The 23,333-nt window shown below is 40.7% G+C and overlaps 1 protein-coding gene across 1 annotated transcript; it reads left to right on the top strand.

The window, feature by feature from the left end:
• Positions 1-10,588: 10,588 nt before the first annotated feature.
• Positions 10,589-22,783, top strand: LOC145444848 (uncharacterized). The gene is made up of 12 exons (XM_080322886.1): positions 10,589-16,029; positions 16,721-16,841; positions 16,917-17,039; positions 17,096-17,200; positions 17,267-17,352; positions 19,205-19,418; positions 19,477-19,585; positions 19,635-19,707; positions 19,772-19,883; positions 19,962-20,154; positions 20,214-20,398; positions 20,453-22,783. Exons 1-12 carry the CDS (start codon positions 15,902-15,904, stop codon positions 20,777-20,779), a joined length of 1,776 nt encoding a protein of 591 aa, XP_080179012.1. The 5' UTR covers positions 10,589-15,901; the 3' UTR covers positions 20,780-22,783.
• The last annotated feature ends 550 nt before the right edge of the window (positions 22,784-23,333 follow it).

The raw sequence follows: 23,333 nt of genomic DNA, 5'->3' as shown, positions 1-23,333 counted from the left end.
AGTAGTCGATTACGATTACATTGGAAAAGTAATCACGATTACTCACGATTACATTTATTTTCGTAGTAGTCATATTGGAAGACAATACAGGATTGCGCTGGAAAGGCCCAATGATATAACACCTGTCTTTAAAAAGATGGAACATTTCCTTGTTACATCATAATGTACCCATTGCCCATTTTATAGAGGACAGTTTATCGCACCCAATGATTTGCATTCTTGCCAGGTCCATAACTGCCGCACCCCCAATTCCCCAATAAGGTGGGGAGCGTGGTTGGAGGGGACTCAAAAGTATTTTGTAAACCAACATAAATTATAGAGTATTTGCGAGAGATTTCATTAACTTGGAATTTCTCTTTGAGCTTTGCGATTTAAATGTCTCTAGATAGCTTGATTTCGAAATGCATACGTCTCCCCCTCAAGAAATAAAGCATGTATAATTCATAATAATAGGCATTTAGGTGCCAGTCGATACCGCTCCTCGACACATCAAAAGACATATGCAGTTTCGGCCAACATGAGACTCCACGAAGTGTGCTATTAAAGAAAGACATTGGCCAAAACTTAGGGTATGCGTCCATTGGTAATAGCCGCGCTGGGTGGGCGTGACTAACAGTCCATTCCTTCTAATCTGATCCCACGATGCAAATGCCATCCGGGCACCCACAGAACATTAGACATGACAGTTTGTGTGTGCGTCTCAACCAAGAAAACTTTTAGTCTGCTATTTGTGCCACTACAATATATATCTTTTGGCTATATAACAGACCGGGGGTCTCGAATTAACAACATTCAATAAATTAATTATTGCAAGATACCAGATGTCATAATTATGAATTACGCCCCCCCCCCCCCCCCCGCTCTTCGGGTAAATCTGACCATCGGGCGCTGAGATTGGATTACAAATCCAATATAATGCAATTACCGATATTATTGACGAAATTAAATCTTCAACTTCAAAATTGACTACTCTATGGGGGCCAAAGACCAAAGTTTGATTGGGGGACGCTTTTGCTCTTTTGATCCTGATTCTAGCTATAACCCACGCTAACATGGTATATAGGCCGAAGGCTATGGCGGCAGGTTCAAATGTTCAGTAAAGAATTGTGAAATAGCGATTGGCGCCCGTTTTGAGTAGAATAATATGAGAATAACAGAAAGTGAACATGAAATCCTGCCTTCAACTTAATGCAGATATTGTAATGCAAGCTGCCATTACGAGAAACGGCAAAACAACGGCCCAGTTATGATATATATCAGCAGCTGTTGATTTTAATGCTTCGTTGTGGAAACCGTAATGTTTTATTTGACGAATACAAAATTTTAAACCTTTGTCTGCTGTACGTTCGTACCATATAGGCCTACTGCTCGCCAAGCAGCAACGGCGAAACTGCATTTAACTATAGAATTAGAACCATTACATTCTATAGTTTAACTAAGCATAACCAAACATCAATACAAAAGTTGCTATTTTAACTTAGGCAGAGAGGTGATTATGATTAATTATCCTGATACGAGGTAGTGGCGTCTGAAATGTACTGATAAACCGATATACAGCACGGTGGGTTTTCTTACAATCACACTAATGTACATCGAATATCTATTTACTATGTGTGGACACCTGGACACTTCCTACGCAAAGACGAGCAAAGCTAATAGGCTACCTCTGACGTAATAATGAGCAGTAGCATTTGAAAATCAGACGTTTGTGCTCTCAATAACTGGTATAATATTTCTTCCTTGTTCCGGAGTGTTCAGTTTATGTCACAGTCCTTGTACAAATAAAAAGTAATCGGTCTTTCACAAAGAAATCGATTAAATATGGGAAGTAGTCGATTACGATTACGATTACTTCGGGATTTTTTCGAATGTAATCGATTGCGATTACGATTACTTGAAAATGCTGTAATCGTCGTAATCGATTACGATTACTAATCGCGATTACCCCATGTCTGACTTCTTCAACAAGCCACCTAAAACTACTTGCACTAGGAGTAGAATTGACTGACTTTAAATCTACTCAAGTAAGTAAGTAGTTTTAAAAACAGTCCTAAACCGTTTGCATGGACTGTCAAAATCTGCAAATTGAGCTATGCGGATGGTGCAAAGAGCTTGATTCGTATTGATGCATCCCAGGAGGTATCAATTTTCGACAGAAAAAGCATTCTTTCGCATCATGGGATGCACATTATAGTATTGATATGGAAATGCGATACTAACCCATTGTTTAGTATAGAAGACCCCGTTTTGTAGAATATCATGGCAGGCGCTCTACCCCTTAATATAAAGCCTCATTAATACGAAAGGGGAACTCACAGATCTCGGTGAACTCGTGTTTTAGAGATTACCTTTTCGAGTGCCACGACCAAGCCGTCGAGATCTATACAGACGGTTCTAAGACGGCTACAGCAACGGCTTTCGCGATTTACATACCGTCACGGTGAGTCCGACTTAGCCAGATCTGCCCGAGTTCATTTTCCGTTTTCCAAGTAGAGATGCTAGCTACCGCTAATGCCCTATCGTGGATAATCAATCATGGCAGTCGAACCGATAAATATGTTATTCTGACAGATTGTCTTAGTGTTCTGAACACAATCGCCACCCCGAACCGCACACCGAGCAGAACGTTCAATGCGATTTTCCCTCTCTTCCTGCAGTTGGTAGGGATGGGCATCGACGTTGCCTTCTCCTGGGTTCCAGGACATAGTGGCATTCCCGGTAATGAGGTTGCAGGTGAACTTGCACGTTCCACCGCCTATTTTACATTTGACAGTCAGGGAATACCTGAAATCACCTATAGAGATGTCAAGAACGAAGTACGCAAATACGTCCGGACTGAGTGGCAGACCGAGTACCGTTCAACAGAGACGGGAAACCACTACAAACGTTTCCACCAAACGGTACAAACAAAGTTTCCCTCGATGCACAGATCGCGTTTTTATGAAACGATAATATTTCGTCTCCGATCCGGCCATTGTCGCCTAAAAGGGCATTTATTTGAAATAGGCTGCATCGACACGCCTTTGTGTGACTTATGCCTCGTACCCGAGAATGTGGATCACTTCCTCCTCGCATGCCCAAAATACGATTGGCACCGAGCATATTTGATTGATTTCTGCTTGAGCTTGAAAGTTGAGTTCACCACATATAACCTTCTCGTACGGCCAGAACTTCTCTCGCCTCTCGTTGAGTTCGTCCTAGCCAGCAATGCTTTGATTTGAGCAAATTTTTTTTAGGTACACGATTTGCGACATGTAATACGACATTTCTGTCGTGGCGCACCAGACCGATAAGGTGACAAGCGCCACAATGTCCAATTTACAAAATTAATAATAATAATAAAGCCTCGATGCGTAGAAGTTGTGTGGGATACGATTCTATCACTTTGCGCAATTAGTTGACGTTAATAACAAATATTGTCAGTGGCGGCTCGTCCTATAGGGCAACTGGGGCATTGCCCCACCTAAAATTCTGTTCAATAACAATTCTTTACCATTTATAGACGCACACCTATCTATATAAACCGAAATCACAGCGAAAATCGTATACTTCTTGTCCTGTCGCTTGTAAATGCCCATATATAGCGAAGTCTATGCGAAAATCGAATTCTCTTCTGTGTTTTCGCTTTGCGAATGCCTAGCCGGGGCTTGCCCCGGTAGCGCTCATAACAAGCTTTCACTGTCTATTCTCTCAAAACCGCGCACAATAAAGAAACGGTGATTTACTCTCTCCTATTCATAAAATTACCGAGCAACCGGGGAACGATAGCTCTGTGCCCTTAAGGTGTGATGTAACAATCGTATCTATAGCTGAACTCGTTACCGTCATATGCGTTTAGTCGACCTTTGCTGGTATAGGTCGATTTTAATGGGCTTTCACACCATGAAAACTCTTGAAACTTGTTATGTCATGTCGTGATGGTGGTATTTAACACTGCCTCAAGTTTCAGGGTTTCTACTTAAAGTTTAGGGTAGTAATTCCGTTTCCGAAGTTGAGTGTGTGCTGATCCGTCATGTATCGCAAACAGATTTTACTCAAAAGCCGGTATTGGTATCCATTGGTTTTGACGGTGTTCAATACTGAGATCGGTTATGACATTTGGCACGGTAAGTCTTAATGTTAGTATCGAACGCTGTACCAAGTTTTAAGTTTGTCACTGAACTGTGTTAGTGGTAATTTCGTTTCCTAATTCGAGTGAGAGCCGACTCGTCATTTATCGCTAACAGATTATACGCAAAGCTGGTATTGGTCTCTATTGATTTTAACGATGCTCCTTACCTAGATCCGTCATAAGCTTTTGCACGGTATGTCTTGATTTTAGTATCGAACGCTGTGCCAAGTCTCAAGGTTGACACTCAATGATTAGGGCAGTAATTTCGTTATCAAGGTCGAGTATGGTAAAGATGTGCTCCGATCTGACACTTTAGCCTACAACACATTGCGGATTTCACGCAAAAGTCGGTGTATCTGCGGTAACGTTAAGTGAGATGATGATATCATTCTCAGTTTGCATTCAAATATTTACTTTGATCGTATATTCTCCAATGTCAATTTCACCGTGAAATTGTGGCCTTCGAGCCATTTGCGTACAACCCCCCCGTCACTTGATCAGCCTATTCCTCAGTAAATTTTACGCAAAATTCGGTGTTGGTCTGTTCGCATTAATTTTGACAGTATACCATACCGAAAAGGGCCATGAGGCCACTTCTCGATAATGTCATGTAACAGTGTACCAAGTTTAGGGCTTTCATCCACGTATTTATTCGGTAATATATTTTTCAAAGGCGATTTCGCAGCAGACCTATAAGACAGTAATAAAAACGTATGTGTCGTGTTACAGTCTCCAGTTTCAAGGCCAAAATCTCTTATGCTGTACCGAGACCAAATTTCCGAGGCTGCTATTCTTAGTCCTTTACAATGATGTTTTGGATTCAATAGGACAGGCCCAATCTATGAGATAACAATTGCGTATCTGTCCGAATTCGTTGACCTTTCCAATTAGGCTTACGTTATCTCTCGAGTTATAGTCATTTCCATTTCTGCAGATAATTAGTCAGGTCTAATGCGAACATGAACCGTGTTGAATCTTTGTTCCGTACGCCGTTTACGCAGTTACCACACTTCAAGTCACAGCTCACCAGCGGACCTCTCGTGGCACATTATACGTTAAAATCACTGTTGCCGGGAAATTCATGTTACCGTACCATCATTAAGTTACTTGTTTACGTTGGAAAACGCCATTGTGACGTCATCTTGATAAAAAGTCGCTTGCAGCCCTTGCCCCACCACCCGATATTGTCACGAGCCGCCACTGAATATTGTGGATCGTAAGAGTCGTATTTAGTGTAGCTTTATTTTCGGAAAATATAGGCATTACTACAGTCTCTTTTATGCTACAACATGTATGTTCTGCAGACAAAAGAACTGAAAGTGATTAGAACTCAAAGTATGATACTCGCTATTGAAAGTGAAATACAAATACCACTTCTAAGAAGCGGAAAATATATTCCATGTCTTTTGTCTATAAAGCTTCAAAGGTGATCTGCTAAAACACGTGTAACGTTCAAAATTGGGTGGATTTTCCAGATTAGCAAGACACATAATGGGCTTCTAGATTACGATATTATAGGTAATTGCTGGATTGCAAGACGGTAGTTTCAAACCAGGGTTGCAATCAAGTCACAAGGCTCCGAGTCACAAGTCAATTTCACATTTATAGTTTGACTCGAGCCAAGTCGAGTAATTTTCAATTGACCACCGAGTCAAGTCCGAGTCCAAGTCACCGAGCAGAGGGTCGAGTCCGAATCATGGTATTATGAATCGAGTCCGAGTCCAAGTTTACGGTCGCAATTTCAAGTAACAGTACCAATATACGAAATCCCAATAGGGCGGTTACTTTAATATTCTTCGAAATTGCAAAGAAATGTCGGTCTTGGCCGTCTGAATCCCGAGTCATATGACTTGGTTCGGGTTATGAGCAATGACTCGAGTCCAACCGAGTCAATGTACAGATTAACTCGAGTCGAGTCGAGTCATTTCAGCATTTTGAAAAAATGACTCGAGTCAAGTCGAGTCATCAGAAAATCGTGACTCGAGTTATTACAACCCTGTTTCAAACGCTATGGTGGGCCATATTTACTGTGATGAAATATTTGTTACGGGCGACAATGCGGTGTGAGCGGAACCAAGCAATCCGGTACTTAAATTATATTCACTTATACTTTCGTGAAAACATATTTGTCACTCCATACCTACTGTGCGCGAAGCGCAACACAATTTCTGGGCTTTACTTGAGTTTTATGAATATGAAATGTTGGTACTCCGTGAAAACAGCCCCGAAATTCCTCAGGCTATCTTTCGTACTGGGGGATTAAACTACTTCTACTTGACAAACTGAAAACAGAGAAAAGTATGTAAGTAGAACGCAAAATATTACGAAGTAGAAGTAGAAGTGGAGAAAATCAGATCTACTTGAGTAAGTATCAGAGGTAAAGGAAAACTACTTGAGTAATTCTAAAAAGTAGAAGTACTCCGTTACTGACCACCTCTGGTTAGTTCAGTGGGGTATTTTCAACGTTAGCCTACACCCCATCTGGTGTAGTTATGGGTGGGGAAAACTGCTCTCCAGAATCGTTTATTCGAACCGTGCAAATGTCTACTTACCGCCACCCAATAATAACAAAGCCAAGATATCCATTTACTACTCAGGACATATCATTTGGCATTCATTGCCGCAGCATATCAAAGAACTGCCCTACTCTTTGGATTGGATATAACATTTCTGATACTTTCAATTTTCATGTTACTTTTGAACAAATTTCAGCCCTTATCGGAGCTGTACTTTCGACTTACGAAATGAGAGTAAATTATAATTTGGGGTTTGGTACTTCAGGAAAAATTGGACACAGGATTTGAATTTGAAACTAATCTCTGGTTTATACCCATTACACTCTCGACTCTAGGCGAGTCGGTATAGATCGATCTATAGTGCAGCGATCCCATTCATATTTTATCGTTTTTAATTATTAACACGTAGGCCTATTTGTATCAGTCTTCCCATTCCCCGTTTATTGACTTAACTTGCGTTATTATGTAATGAAGAGACCGCAACATGCTTAGCAAAGTCATAAAGATTTTTTCTTGTTGTGATTTGAGAGTGCAGATCAGAGATTTCGAAACAGTCTGCAGTCACAGATTCTAAGGTGTGAAACTTTAAATTAGTGAACAGAATTGTCTCAAAATTTAAAATAAGGCATGCGACGTGAAAGCGTTCTAACTGCTTTAATATGCACGTATGACGATATTGAACCAATTACCTCTATCACGGTAAAGTGGGCTGGTAATTGTCACGTCGTGATAGCATGGGTTGGGATATTGCAGCGGCTTACGTTCAGAGGAGGTAAGTGAAGCAGTGCCTGTTGTCAGCATGAGTAAAGGAAAATTGTGAAATGTTCCAGTTATCATTAGTAATTGAAATCGTTGTTAATCGAGGACAAATATTGTATTTATTGATACCAAAATTACGGAATTTGTATAATATTGTTCACAAATATAGCCCAAAAGGAAAGGCGAGACCCGGTTGAGCCAACCCTCACCTGTGATAGCGGCATTCCTCATGAACGGCTTGGAATTTATATTAACTGGTATTAGTCGAACGCTATTCTCACACTGATTCCGAAAATATTACTAATGACAGCGCAATGGAGCAATAACTAGGTAAGGCACCGATCAATCTGGCTCACTGATTGTTGGCTAATAATGGATTGTGTAGTTGCGATGGCAAACAGAAAATACATTCCTCTGCTGTTATGTATTTTTCATCCATACCTCACTTCACATGCAGATATGCTTTTACGTGCGAAGAATGCCAATGAGATATGAAATACCAAACAAGTGATTGTATGATCCACCGTTATGGATTTATCACTGTATATCCAACTCTAAAGGGGTCAATGCCTCACCAACTATGAACTTCACCGCTCGTCACCGGGATATTGGTATTATCCCTGTTAACAGCGGGGGACACCTGGCCACGATTTCCAATCGGTCAAGGACTTTTAAATCCTTTAGAGGTTTTATTTATCTATATCTCAGTTTATACCAGTAATCCCCAACTTTTTCATCTCGTGGACCCTTTAGGCCGAAATTTGGGCTAAAATTACCCATGGCAGAAATCAACCCGATGATTGAAAAGGGTTATTTCTCCCACTCAAACACCTTTTGACTGAAGAATATCCATTTATGTTTGTTCGCATACCTCGCGCCAATCACTAAACTGCTGTCAAAAATCAGTATGCACGATTTTTTTTAAAGTTTATGAATAAATTTAGTCAATAATATTAACGCTTCCATATATATAGCATAAACGTGATCAGATTTCCTGCCGGAGCTGAAATTGCCTTCGAAAATTGAGGGCACCAATGCCCAGTGTTGGGATCAAGTCACTACCTTCGAGTCACGAGTCATTTCGAGTCATTGCACATTTTGACTCGAGTCAAGTCGAGTCAAGTCAAGTCAGAAGTCAAGTCATAATTCAAGTCAAGTTGCCTTGTTGAAGTACGAGGAGGCATGATTACGTCATTGCATTTTGCTAGCTTTCTGACATACAGATTGAGTAGTCAACTGGTCATTGACTTTGAACTGATGAACGAATATAGAGATACACACAAAAAGGCGCTGTATCGGTCACATATGCGTAGAACTGCTAAACTACGTAAGTAATTGCATAGCCTCAGTTTATAGTTACCAGTCAAAATAGAGAATTGAGAAACGAATTGATAAGATGCAATACATTACCATTTACAAAATGATATGATCCAATTCCAGCCTGCGCCAATGGCTGAGGACTATATAAACCATATATTCGAGTCTAATTTCAATAAAACAAGAGGTTTAGTTAAGGTATGAACAGAGAACATACCAGAAGTAGACAGTTCGCTATTAAATTACTTTACTATACTATACTAGTTTACGACAACGTAAGCTATAAGCTTCGATCACTTCGTTTGCGGTCAATTTATTTGTGAGAGAACAATGGAAGCTCAGTAAATCGCACGATCATTGAACCAGCGTTTTGCGAACAATCCGAGCATATGCAAGATACAGTGATTTTTATCGGCACCGATTACTTGATGACTTGAAATTGACTCGTGAATTTTGCTCCGAGACGCGAGTCAATCCACATTTCTGATACGCCGAGTCAAGTCAAGTCATTTTAGCAACGTGACTCGAGTCAAGTCAAATCATATGAAAACGGTGACTCGAGTCTGTCTCGAGTCATCCCAACACTGCCAATGCCTCACAGTTTAGTCTACTAATGAAATTTCGGATGGGTCCACATTTCTTTGTTGAAGGATGTTATTTCGTGACCTCCGGTAAAGATTATCACTAGACTACTTCAAAGTTTCCAAATTCGCATTTATTGACTGGGTGATGTGTTTTCTCTTACGGTCGCATTTGTACCGCAGGGCTCAAATTTCAAGGCAGGACTATTTTTTAACGTAATTTCGGAGTCTCGCAATCATATCAATATCGAAGGTTCTGGTAAACATGTGTCGGCCATTTTGGATTCCAGGTGTTTTTTCACCAAAAAAAAGGAAAATTATGACCTAAAATATTAAAATTTTGACTCTTTTGACCTAAACAAACTGAATTTTGACATAACGTATGCAAATTAGGTGTTTTCCCACATAATGTTAAAATTATACCACTTATCTTCAATTGTGGTTGGAACTGGCTGTCCTAAAGAAGTAGTTTGGCCTGAAAAAATGTTTTTGGCTGAGAAACAGGCAAATATTTACATGAAAAAACTAATATTTTAACGGAATCCAGCCCAATGAAGAATTCCAGTAGTTACAATACGTATTATAGTAGAAATAATTAAAACTTGTTGTAGTACAACGAGAGATACTTCCCTACATTCTTGGGTAGAAAGTGCATGTCCTTACGAGGAAGCTTGCCAAGAATGGAGAAAGAACGTTCAACAGCAGCAGTTGTTGGCTGACAACACTCAAGTTGTGCGTACGCTGCTGGCGACACAATGTGCTGCCTAATTCTGACAATGTTGTCTGCATCACAATTTTTCGTCATGCTCTTCTTAATATAAGAATGATGCAATGTCCAAGAAGTCTTTCTTCAGTTAGGATATTGCGGTACGTTGACCATGACACTACGTCTACCTATTTGTTTAATTTGACCGTTTATGATTCACAATGAGCAGACAATTGACCGTTTATAACGGTAGACTATAAAGTAGGCTACAAGCGTAAAATATCAAATGATAAGTTCACCGACATTGCAAAATCTACGATACAAACGAAATGCAGATGTCGAAAAAATTTGATTTCGTGAACAATTTTGACAAATTTTGACCTAACGCTACAATTTTGACAAAATTTTGACAAATTTTGACATGTCAAAAAAAATCGCCCTAGTCATCACCGACCACCGTCGATCTTTCTGGGAGCACTCTTTACAGAGTCGCATGATTTGGGAAACGTTTAGATGTCGTGATGTATCCTAGCTCGGATATGCATGTGCCTAATGGCAGGGTTGTAACAAAGTCCCTAGGCTCCTAGTCACAAGCAGACATGGGGTAATCGCGATTAGTAATCGTAATCGATTACGACGATTACAGCATTTTCAAGTAATCGTAATCTCAATCGATTACATTCGAAAAAAATCCAAAGTAATCGTAATCGTAATCGACTAATTCACATATCTAATCGATTTCTTTGTGAAAGAACGATTACTTTTTTATTTGTACAATGAATATGACATTACCGAACATTCGTGAACAACGAAGAGATGTTATACCAGGTTATTGATAGCGTAAACGGTTGATTTTCAGACGCCACTGCTCATTATTACGTCAGAAATATTAGCTTTGCTCGTCCTTGCGTAAGAAGTATCCACACGTAGTAAATATATATTCGATCACCACTCTGCCTAGTTTCAAATAGTAACTTATGTATTGATGTTTGGTTATGCTTAGTTAAACGCAGTTTGACCGTTGCTGCTTGGCGAGCAGTAGGCCTATCTATATAGTATACGTATGTATTGTACGTACACCGGACAAAGATTTGAAATTTTGTACTCAAAATAAAACATTAAGATTGTTATTTTCAACAGCTGCTGATATATATTATAACCGACCCGTTCTTTGCTGTTTCTCGTAACGGCAGCTTTCAGTATCTGTATTGAGTGAAAGGTAGAATTTAAAGTTCTCTTTATCTTATTCTCATATGACTCTACTTGAAACGGGCGCCAATCGTTATTTCGTAATTCTTCACTCAAGATTTATACCTGTCGCCATGGCCTTCCGCCTATACACCATGTTAGCGTGGGTTGTAGGCACAATCAGGACCAAAACAGCAATTCGCCCCCCACTCCCAGCTTTGGTATTGGTAGGGTTGTAACCAAGTCACAATGTTCCGAGTCACAAGTCAATCGCACTTTTATAGTTTTGACTCGAGTCAAGTCGAGTTATTTTCAATTCACCCGCGAGTCAAGTCCGAGTCCAAGTCAGCTAGTATAGGGACGAGTCCGAGTCATAGTGTTTGACTCGTGTACGATGCCAAGTCGTTATGTTCACATATCACTTTTAAGATCAATCCCTTTTTTCAACTCTGCTCGAGTGATATAGAATGGCTCGTATACATAATATAGTAATTTTCATCAGCTTACACAGTTTACGGCCCTATTTCCAAGTATCAGAACTGATAGACGAAATACAAATAATGTGGTAACTTTACTATTCTTCGAAGTTACGTGGAATGTCTTTCTTGGCCGTTCTAGTCTCGAGTCATATGACTTGGTTCGAGTCATGCAAAATGACTCAAGTACAAGTCAAGTCAATACAAAAATTGACTCGAGTCGAGTCAATTTACGCATTTTAAAAAATGACTCGAGTCAAGTCTAGTAACCAAAACATCGCGACTCGGGTCGAGTCATGACTCGAGTCATTACAATCCTGGGTGTTGGGGCCCATAGAGTGGTCAGTTTTCAAGTTGATGACTGAATTTCGTCAATAATATTGCTAATTGCATTATATTGCTATTCATTCCGATTTACCGGTAGAGCTGGGGGCACGTAATTCCTAATTATAGCATCATGTATGTTGTTTTAAAGCGTACTATTTTACGATCAAATTCTACTGGCTGATCGGGGCCTACGTAGGCTGTAGGCCCCGGGCTGATATTAACCAGCGCGTTGTCGACATTGACAACCCAGGTGCGTAGCCAGGGAGTGTCTCATTTATAACTAGAAATCCCGTCCTTTTGAAGCCAATTCACTAATTCATAACATCGACGCTGCGTATTGCAAATTAGCGAGAATCATTTGAATGCGAAATAGGTCATCGATATCTCATGTGCACTATCGACGGTAGTTTGATTTAGCGCGTCCGCATGCAGGCCTGCTACCGTCCGCAGAAACACTTTCGCCGAACAGTGACAATCTCTGAGTGTAATATTGTTTGTCTTTTATGTATCGTTTTGATTAAAACATATGCCAGCGTCTGAACAAACTGTGCTCGTTGCCATTGCCGAATCTGGGTATTTAGGTATGACTAGCGCACACTGTAATTGTAATTATTGCAGGTTTGCGGCATGTCTGCAATTTCGTTATCAGCGCAACCTTGCCGGCCGATTGTACAGTCCGATAAAATTGATCACTAGCTACTATGTATTTCGCACAGCGTACTGACGCTGATTTCAGCAAACTGACGATTCTTATTAGATGTACAAATTCGACCTCATCGTTAGAAACGTAGATTTCATCGCGCGCTCTGAGAAACACCATCTCCTATCGCGATTTGACTTCCAAATATACGATCCCCTTCTACAAATTAAAGTGCATTATTTGCATCGGCGAGGTCCGGAAGCCGTGTTTAAAATACTTTGTGAACCATTTTTGTGATTAATATTCTCGGAGCGCAAAGTTGAACAGTGTTTTATTGTGTGTGCCTGCTAGTTGGAATTTATTCCAGTGCCCATAATATTAATCCAATTATTCTCTGCGAACGTAAATTGGGAAATGCAGCAATGCAATCAAAATCGATGTTTTAATCAGCAATCAATTGTCGCGATGCGAGCTACTCAATACCAAGTAAAAACCCATTGTGTTGGCGGTAAGGGATAATTACTGATTGGCCGCACGCGTTTGTAATCATAATTCTTGTGTCTCTCGTGTTCAGAATTGTCGCGCAGTGTTACTGCTCAGTGCTCAGTCCAGCGACGAATGCTGAGTGCGCGGCAATCAATGACCTACTTTCGCAATCATTTCATCTCAGTCACATTGTGCGATACGATATGCGTGCACAGACGAATCTCGCTTATTGGTGGCTGCGTAACACTGATAATACGACTCGTTTAATTGCAACTGAATATTAGCGTCAGAATGGTCATTTCAAAAAGACGGGGTTTTGCGTTTCAAAAGGAGGGGGTTTCGACATCTCCTGGCTACGCGCCTGCCGCCACCCCATGCAAAAATAAAAGTCGGCGCCTATGGTTATAATTACTTTATTGTATGTTGTTGATTCGTGACCTCCCGTCTTTTATATAGTCAAAAGATACTGTAGTCGCCCAAACGTAGCAGACTAAAAAAAACTTTTGTGAGACGCACACACCAATTATCATGTCTTCATTCCTCTGTTGGTGCCCCGGGTGGCATTTGCATTGTTGGGGCTCAGATTGGAAGGAACGGACTATTCGTCACGCCCACAGAGCGCGGCTACTGACAACGGACACATACCAAAAGTTTTGGCACAAAGCACACTTTGTGGAGTTGTATGTTGGCCGGAATTGCACACGTCTTTTGGTGTGTCGTGGCGGAGCAATAGCCGCCACCGAAATGCATATTCCTATAAATTATGCTTGCTTTTTTCTTGAGGGGGAGAGGTAAGCATTTCAAAATCAAGCTATTTAGAGTCATTAAATCCCGAAGCTCGAAGAAAATTTTCAAGGTAATTTACTCTCTTGAAAATACTCTATAATAATTTATGTTGATTTACGAAATACTTTTGAGTCCCCTTAGAGCTCGCTCCCGGTCCTATTGGGAAGTTTGGGGTGTGGCAGTTACGGATGTGGCAATAATGCAAATCGTTGGGTGCGATGAATAGTCCTGCGTAGAGTTTGACAATGGGTGCATTATGACGTAACAAGCAAGTGACGTATGATTTATAAAGAAAGTTGTTATCTCATTAAACCTTTTCATCGCAAGCCTTATATTGTCTTCCAATATCTCTTCTGAAATTAGTTCTAAAAAGCAAAACAAATGTAATCGTGAGTAATCGTGATTACTTTTGAAATGTAATCGTAATCGTAATCGACTACTTCCTGATTTTGCTGTAATCGTAATCGTAATCGTAATCGCGAGATTCACAAGTAATCGTAATCGCAATCGATTACATTCGCGAAGTAATCACCCCATGTCTGGTCACAAGTCAATCTCAATTTTATAGTTTTGTCTCGCGTCAAGTCAAGTCATTTTCAAGTCACCATCGAGTCAAGTCCGAGTCCAAGTCAGCGAGCAGAGCGTTGAGTCCGAGTCATGGTATTATGTCTCGAGTCCGAGTCCAAGTCATGGTGTTGACTGCTCAGTTTCAAGTTGAAGTCTTGTTAAAACCACTTTTTATAACTGTGTTTGGTGATATCGAATGCATCACATTTGTAAAGACTAATTTTCCTTACTTTTAGTTTCTGGTCGCATTTTCAAGTAGGCCTACCAGTACCAATAGATGAAATTCCAATAGTGTGGTTACTTTACTATTCTGCTAAATTACAAAGAAATGTCGGTATTGGCCGTCTGAGTCTCGAGTCATATTACTTGGTTCGAGTCATGCGAAATGACTCAAGTCCAAGTCGAGTCAATACACAGATTGACTCGACTCGAGTCGATTCATTTCCGAATTTTGAGAAAATTACTCGAGTCAAGTCGATTAACTAGAAAATCGTGACTCGAGTCGAGTCAGGACTCGAGTCATTAAAACCCTTCCTAATGGTCCCACGATAGCCTACTGCGCAACTCTAGACTGATGCATCTCACGGCCTCAAGCGATACTAAGAAAATACCGTCCTTTAATAATTGGAAATACAGTTTGAGCCAGTCCTGTAATTGTAAATCGAGCGTACTTAATGCGTTGTTTTGTTGACTAGGCAAGAAGATAAATACTTTTACTAGAGGCCTCGTTGTGGTAGATTTGGAACGGCGTTAGCCCGTCCAAAAGAAAATTGGTTGAGCTTGAGAGGCCGTCGCGGGCCCAACAAAATTGTCTCGTGAACTGCAATTTTAGTACATCCGAACTAGTAGAATAAGAGGGGATTTGTATGTAAAGGATAGATTTCAAATAGCATTTGAACTTACTTCCAGCAAAAAAAACTGTCAAAAGGAACATACGTTCTGAAATAACTAGTTGACTACTTGACATTTTGGATATGAATAAATTGGTAAATTCGTTACCATTCTAAAGCAAATCCCCCCTAAAAATTTTAAGATTCCCCCTGAGAATTTTGGAACCACTGGTTTACACATTCCCAAATACATAACAAGCTAAAGGAATTTTGATAAAGCTAACGCATCGAAAAGGAAAAAAAAGAGCTCAGCAGAACCTACGGGAAAATAAGTAAAACAATACGTTCATTACGGGTTTATCAAGCAATCATCCCGCAAAAGAGGAAAAAAGGACAAACGATTTTAACAGCCCTTTTTCTTCTGTTAGTATTTTATCACCTTCCTAGAGCGCTACAAACTGGGGAAAAATTGGGATCCACCTTTGTAGAGCGGGGTTCCTATGATGATCCCTACGTTTATTATAGTTCTGCTATAGTTCGATCGTACAAAATAAGGCACTCAAATCGTTCGTACAGACGATTAGGATAGCGATTTGACTCAATATTCTGCAATGGAGAAAATTGCAGAACTTCTTGATTGCCCAGTGTGTTTGGATCGTTTCAAGCAACCAAAAGTGTTGCCTTGTCAGCATTCCTACTGTTTGAGACCCTGCCTGCAGAATCTCGTCCAAGATAACAGGTGACTCTTTTTTATATGCATCAACATCATAGGCTACCATACACATGTTCCGGACCCAAATTTTTATCTTTAATAATCTAGCTAGAGAGACGTAACGATTCTAGTTGTAGAATTTAGGTCGAGTATTGTTACAATGTTTCAAGGCAAATTATATTCGACCTTTGATTCTAATCCTTCAGAGCCCTACTTTTACTTCAAAGCCAATCGAAAAATGCGAACCTGCATGCGCATTATTGGAACGGTGACGTTCTGGCGCCAGATATAGTACGTTTTGGCGGTCTGCGGACGTTACTGCGGGCCTATATATCGTTTAATCCCGTTATCTCGGCCCATACGGGAGATTAACTACGACAGCAATACCAGTAGTCGTGTTTTAACGTTGACAATTCGTGAAGACTATAATTTCATATCATGTAGGCTAATTCCCAATTGCCAGCCGCGGAATATTTGTGGCTCGCCCCAAGACAATCAGTGGCCCGAGGGTGGTCAGAAGAATGCTGCATGTCTGATTCAAAAATTTTATGACCCAAAGTCTTGCAGTAACGGTTTGAGGCCGTAGATGTCCGGATAGTGCTCCTCTGAAAAGATTTCGGCCTTTGGCCTAAAATGTATCTTGGATCTGACTTCGTCCTGGCGCCCAAACTTACTGCGCCAGGATACATTTGAAAAAATAACAAACCTTGTCATTCAGTATTCGCTGTCCCGAATGTCGCGCTTGCCACAACCTGCCGCGTAATGGAATCGAAGGTCTGCCAATAAATGTGATGGCCGTGAGATTAATCGATCAACAGAAACCGCGTCGACAATGCAAGGTTGGAAACCTCGAATATGTTTTCACGTGATTTGTCGAACTATATTAAATGGTTATCATATAATGTCTTCTACAGGAATGTGATGTGGGAGATGGTGATGTGGACAAGTGCAACCATTGCGACGAGTCCCTGTGCAGAAAGTGCATTGCGGATCACACACGCGGTTTGCAGCAAGATTTGCGTCACTCCCTCATTCAGGTGGGACCCTAAACTTCGTACCCCTTCCGACCTACATTTGTCTGCGCCAATTTTAGGTGAGGCGACTCGTCACCAAACTGGCAGAATCGGACTATGATTTACGCGAGAGAGCGAAGAAGTTGGAAGAAAATGGAAGGAACATGAAACGCGAAATATCACAGGTTGGTAGCCATTGATTTTATGGATACCCTTCTCGCTTTCCAAATTAAGCGTTCAATTTGATGCAGTCGATAGAACGTTTCATCTTGGAACTGCAGTCGCGAAAGAAAGCTCTGTTCAAGGATGTAGACGCGTTAGTCACCATGGAAACCGGGTTTGTGCGATTTTCCGAGCTTTGACCTGCCGAAAGCGGCAAGATTGACAACAATAAGCTTGGTCTGTTAGGATGCGGAATAGAGCCTCTATAAAGCATACATTTACAATTCTTGTAATCAACTAGTAATGATGTAGTAGAATGTTTTGATTGGGTAAGAATTCCAATCCTTTACGATTGGATCTCTTAGTCGTAGAATGGTTGTGTCTAGGGTTGCATTTAAAACAAAAATGAATTTAAAACAAACATGTTTAAAACAAGGCCCTTGTTTAAAACATGTTTTTTATTGTTTTCTGTTTTTTTAAGTCATGACGTCACTAATATTCAATTGCCACGTCATAGTGGATTGACATTGTCAATTGAAAATCTATAGGGTAAATATAACTCCTTTGACGAAATATCTATACCAGTGGTTCCCACCGTGGGCGATATCGCCCCCCAGGGGGCGATTTGGCGGCCCAGGGATCGAAAATGACGAAGGGGCAATAGGGGGAGAAAATGGACAAAGGGAGCGACAGGGGGCGAGAATAGCGAAGGGGGCGATAGGGGGGCGATGCCGCGTGCCACGTTAAAACGGCTATATTGGAGTCAAGTCGGAGAAAGAACCTTTTTTTTAGTCAACCAAGGGAAATTTAGTTGGAAAAGTGTAATATTCGACAATAAGCCGAAAAGTTGACCTTTTTTGTTTTTTAGTCAACCCGCCTATGATTACAGATTGTATACCGACTTTTCGGTTTACAAAATCTGGGGGGCGATGATCGGCGTTGAGCTTGAAAAGGGGGCGATGAGTCGAAAAAGGTTGGGAACCACTGATCTATACTATTGTTTGAACCGACTATTTCCAAGGTTCGACACATCCCATAATACGTTTGGCTATATCGAGTGGTAATTGTTCTTAGGCTCATACAACATGGTTTTTGGAGAGTATTTTCACAATTATGGCTTAATTTCACAACTTGAAAAAAAATTAAAAGGACTAAGTTTAAAACACTGTTTAACACACGTTTTGAACAAAGTGGTTTAAAACACCGTTTGTTTTAAATGCAACCCGGTAGAGAATTCGGAAAAAATGGTAACTTTTTCCCACTTCGTGTTCGGTTGATTAAAAAAAAGGTCAACTTTCTCGTTCGGCGACCAAAATAGAGTTTTTTCACTTCATATTGTCTGCTGGTTGACTAAAAAAGGTCATCTCCGGCTCGGCTCCCGAAAAACCCTCCTGAGCGTAACTTCAGTGCTTATCTACGGCATCTCAGCCGATTTTGGCCGTAAATTTTTCAAAATTCTCAAAAAAGAGGACAAAATCTCTAAAAAGAGGACAAAAGGGCGTCCTCCAAGGACACTTTCAAAAAAGTCAAAAAGGAGCACAAATCCTCTTAAAAGAGGATGTATGGTAACCCTAGTTGTGTCCAATATGATCAGTATGGAGAAAGTGTGAGAATGGCAAATGTCTGTACACCAGTCTTGGCTCTTTTCGCACGTTTCAATTCTCACGAATTTACGAAAACTTGGAATTAAATCAGGTCAGGTTCATTTCGCATCGCATGAAATCAGAGTTCATCCTTGTGAGCGCGAGAATGGAAAATATCTGTACAGTAGGTACAGCAAGCTTGGCTCGTTTCCCACTACACAGTTTCCCTGCCGCATTTGCAGGAAAACCAGAAATGATATTCGAATTCAACTGAGAGCATTGCACAAATTATAATATAATTAGATGACTGACTTTTCGCTCTAATTAGTCTCATCCAGGGGTATCCAACCTTGTTTTGGTCGCGAGCCCAAATTTAGATTTGTGAATGTTCCTCTACCCACCTCGCAACTTAGCATGCGGATTACTGAAAAATGGTCTATTCAGATCATTGCAACGTGAGCAGGGAGAGCTTAAAGTAGAAATGGCGGCTTTGACAACTCACTGCCAGATCGCAACGGAGTTATGCGAACGAACACTTGATATGAGCAATCCAGAAATTCAGCAATTCCAGAGCGAAATACTTTGTTTGACGCAACGAGGTCGTGACCATGTCCAGAGCGACGGAATCCCGTCGGACAAAGTTCGTCAGAGCATAAAAGTGAGTGAATCCGCACGAAATCCCATCAGTGACATCACACGAAACAAAATGTGTTCAGTTGACGAATGACGATGAAAACCTCGTGCTGTACGCAATATCCAATTTCGGCACCGTTTCCGCATATGGGGCGGGCGAGGTCCCAGAAGGCGCAAACGGATGGGCATCAGGTTTGTTCGCGATTCAGTTTTGACGCATTATCCAAACAATTTCGTTCAGAACTACAGTCTGCTGAAGACTCTCGCGCGACGGAAGTTTTGCGTCGATATCGAAACAAGGGAAAAGTAAAAACGTGAGTGGTATTAAGTTCGTCATAAAGCTTGAAATCAAGTCGTTGAAATGAAATCTACTTGCAGGTACTTCGGGACGACAGGCAATGGTTTAGGGCAAATGAGATCACCACATGGCATTTATGCAACGACAGCTGACGATATCGTAGTCGCAGATTGCTACAACCATCGGCTTCAGGTTCGTGGGTTTACTTTCAACAGTTCGCGTCTTGTCTGCTGCACTCTGCCCTACACACTTGGTTAATCGTACTGCTAGATCTTCGACGCGATCGGACAAGCGAATGGGGTCATCGGAAGCGAAGGAAAATCCGAAGGTCAATTTGATGGCGTAGGTGACGTGTGTGTGACTTCGCACGGAAAGATTATCGCCTCGGATTTTAACAATCACCGAATTCAAATATTCGACGAACACGGGAGGTTCGTTCGGACGTTCGGTAGCAACGGATCAGGTGATACGTGTGTGAAGTCCCAGTGGTGGATGAAAGTGACGTCGATTATTATGGTTCAGGAAATGGACAGTTTATCAGTCCCTTTGGAGTAGCAACGGACGACAAGGGGATGATTTACGTTTGCGACTACGGCAATAAACGCGTTCAAGTTTTCTCTGCGAATGGGCAGTTCATTCGGAAGTTCGGTTCGGAAGAAAACCGTTTGAATAAACCCACGTATCTTTCCGTGACTTCACATGGCAGAGTAGGAGTCTCGTTAGTTGCATGAGAACTCTCGTAACCTTTGTTCTCTTTGCAGGTCATCGTCGGAGACGACCGCAACAACAGACTTCAAGTTTTCGATGAGTACGGCCGTCACCTTTTTCAGTTCGGAACGGATGGAACGAACGATTCTCAGTTCGATAATCCTGCAGGAATCGCCACAGATCATCATGGCAACATTATTGTCGCCGACAGACACAACCATAGGGTTCAGGTTTTCATGAGCGATGGAACCTTCGTGTCTTCCTTTGGGAGCGATGGTTCTGAGCCGGGACAGATGACGTGGCCGCAAGGAGTTTGCCTTTTGTCAGACGGAGACATCGCGGTCAGTGACAGTGGCAACCACAGAGTGCAAATATTTTGAGCAACGAGACCTGTACGGGAGAAGTTTCAAGTATTATTTAATGCCTTTTTTTCATTTACGTTTGAGCGCAATGGAAAATAATCATGTATGTGCAGTGTGCACTAGGGGTGTTCAAATGAACCTGTATTTTTATTCAAATTTCATCAGCTTGATTGTCAAATGATCAGGTTATCGTAACAAACGTTGCACATCAAATTTTGTTACATTCCAACCAGTAAATGCCGAGGTCAGCTGAATTGAAAATTCAGCCATTTTGGAAATAATAAAATTTACGGTGGCAAATTTCGTCGCTCGTCGTGGACAAAAATCGTATTCCAGGCATGCCTGCAGGGATATTATTTCCACTAGTTTCCATGTTGACAAGGGCCTATGATAGAGTATGGATAAAGACATCGCCAGCTACGAAAACGATATGACACCGATTAGCTGTAAATTAGTCCAATTCATTGAAATAGCCACGTTAAAACGATAGTGATATAATTTGCAAATAAATTATTTCCCACCCTGGAATTGATGACCACGAAAAGGAAATAAACTGACAAGCAGGTAAAATACGGGTAAATATATTTCTCATGTGTAAGTCAACATTAAGACGTATTCTTTTGTCGGGAATAGTAGATTTCACGAAGTCGAAACGAAGCTTGTGACTATATTATCCACATTGTGATATTATGACATCATATTCTTTGCTTTCTTGCACTTCCATATTCTTCTTGCAAGCGAATTATGACTTTGGACAATATTTGCTATTTTCTGTGGAATCACATTATCCTACATATATGTAGTGAGTGAGTTTGAGGTGGTGAGCCATATTTCCAATTTCTTTGATGTTGTGTATTCCACATATAACTCAAAGTCTGCCCCGACTAGGATGGACGTAGAAAACATTATTCCGAATTGCTTTTGTGATGACCAAAGTGTTTGTGAAAATCTTTATATCCTGCAATATCGACTGTTTCATTATATTCGGTAAATTACTAGTGGATAAAAGTTCAGGTGATATTTCGCTGATTGACTCTTTTGTGTGTTATGGGATTTTGAAATGTCGGGGGCAATGATGATAGCATTTCAAGTAACTCAATTGTGACAAAAAAATCAGCAAATACCTTTTGTTTCAAATCAATATGCAAATAAATCCACAGACAAGTAAGAAACAATATTCATATTATTGGATACAACAAAACGTGTTTATGGATTTGAAAAATATTATCTTGATTTTAAGTACACATTCAGGCCTTGATTGAACTTCAGTTGTACCGCGAGTCGTGCAACGGATTAAACTCTCAAAGCCTCAAAGGATTAGGGTTAGAACAGAAAGTGTCAATTTGTTATTAAGACATGACCGAAAGTCGGTTCTGTGATTTCGTAATTACTTATTCGTTACTAATTTCATATTATTTAACAGTGAAAGCGAGTTCTCTGACAAACCAACTACCAGCGTTACTAATTTCTAGGGCGATTATTTTGGACCTAAAATACGAAAGATTTTGACCTAAAAAAAATAAATTTTTGACATTTTCTGACCTTAAAAAATCTAACTTTGGCAAAGTTTTGCCCTCATGTATATTGTTTAGGTGTTATCGCACATAATGTTGGAATTGTCGGTTACTATCGATCTTTATTTCTGGTTGGAACTGTATGTCCTTACAAAGCAGTACAGTAATTTACAGTAATACAGTAATTTGTTGCAGTACAACCAAAGATAGTTTCCTACATTTTCGGGTAGAAAGTGTCTGTCCTTACTAAGTAGCTGAGCAAGAATGGGTAAAGAACGTTCAAAAGCAGCAGTTGTTGGCTGGCTGGCAACATCGAAGTTGTGCGTACACTGACACATCGTGTTGATTCATTCTGACAATATTATCTACATCAGTGGTTCTCAACCGCCGGTCCGCGACGACATTCCTGCCGGTCCTGCAGGTATATTACAATTTTATACTTTAATTTTCAAGATGCAATGTTGAAGGCTTGTCCATTGATAAAATAAATGAAACATCAAATTTTGAACTGATTCATAACATCGTGAGGTAATATTAGGGCGTGAAACATGTTCGATTTGACTTAAAGTTCAAGACGTTTCATTTGACGACATGCGAGCGACATGTACAGAACAGACGCGAGCTCACTCATCGCTAAACAGCACAGTTTGATAATTGGTTTTCGATTCATTCATTTTGTGCAGGACCGTAACTGGGGCACCCCAAACCGCTTAATTGGAGAGCGGCCGAGCTCGAAAAGGGCCCAAAATTATTTCGCCGTTGAACATGAATCAGCGTATTTATTTGAAACTTTTTCCAACATTTTTTAATTTCTTTTCGCGCCTTGGACGAATTAGTGTGCCTAAATGCCATGCTTATTAGGTGCCCTTATCCGAGAAACACGCATGATTTATAGGCATTTCGACGTCAGCCATTACCGCGTCACGACACACCAACACATAATGAAGTTTAGGTTAACATGGGACTTTGAAAGGTGGACCAAATATTCGAGAAAACCGCTTCAGTTGTGAATGATCGAAAATTTTCGTCATTGCTGCGATCAGTTACGTAAACTCTCT

This window comes from Botryllus schlosseri, chromosome 8 (genome assembly GCF_051294905.1).
Source record: "Botryllus schlosseri isolate E-star chromosome 8, Bs_hap1, whole genome shotgun sequence".
Classification (NCBI taxonomy): Eukaryota; Metazoa; Chordata; class Ascidiacea; order Stolidobranchia; family Styelidae; genus Botryllus; species Botryllus schlosseri.
The sequence above is the reverse complement of the archived record's forward strand: the minus strand, read 5'-3'. Positions and strand labels throughout refer to the sequence as shown.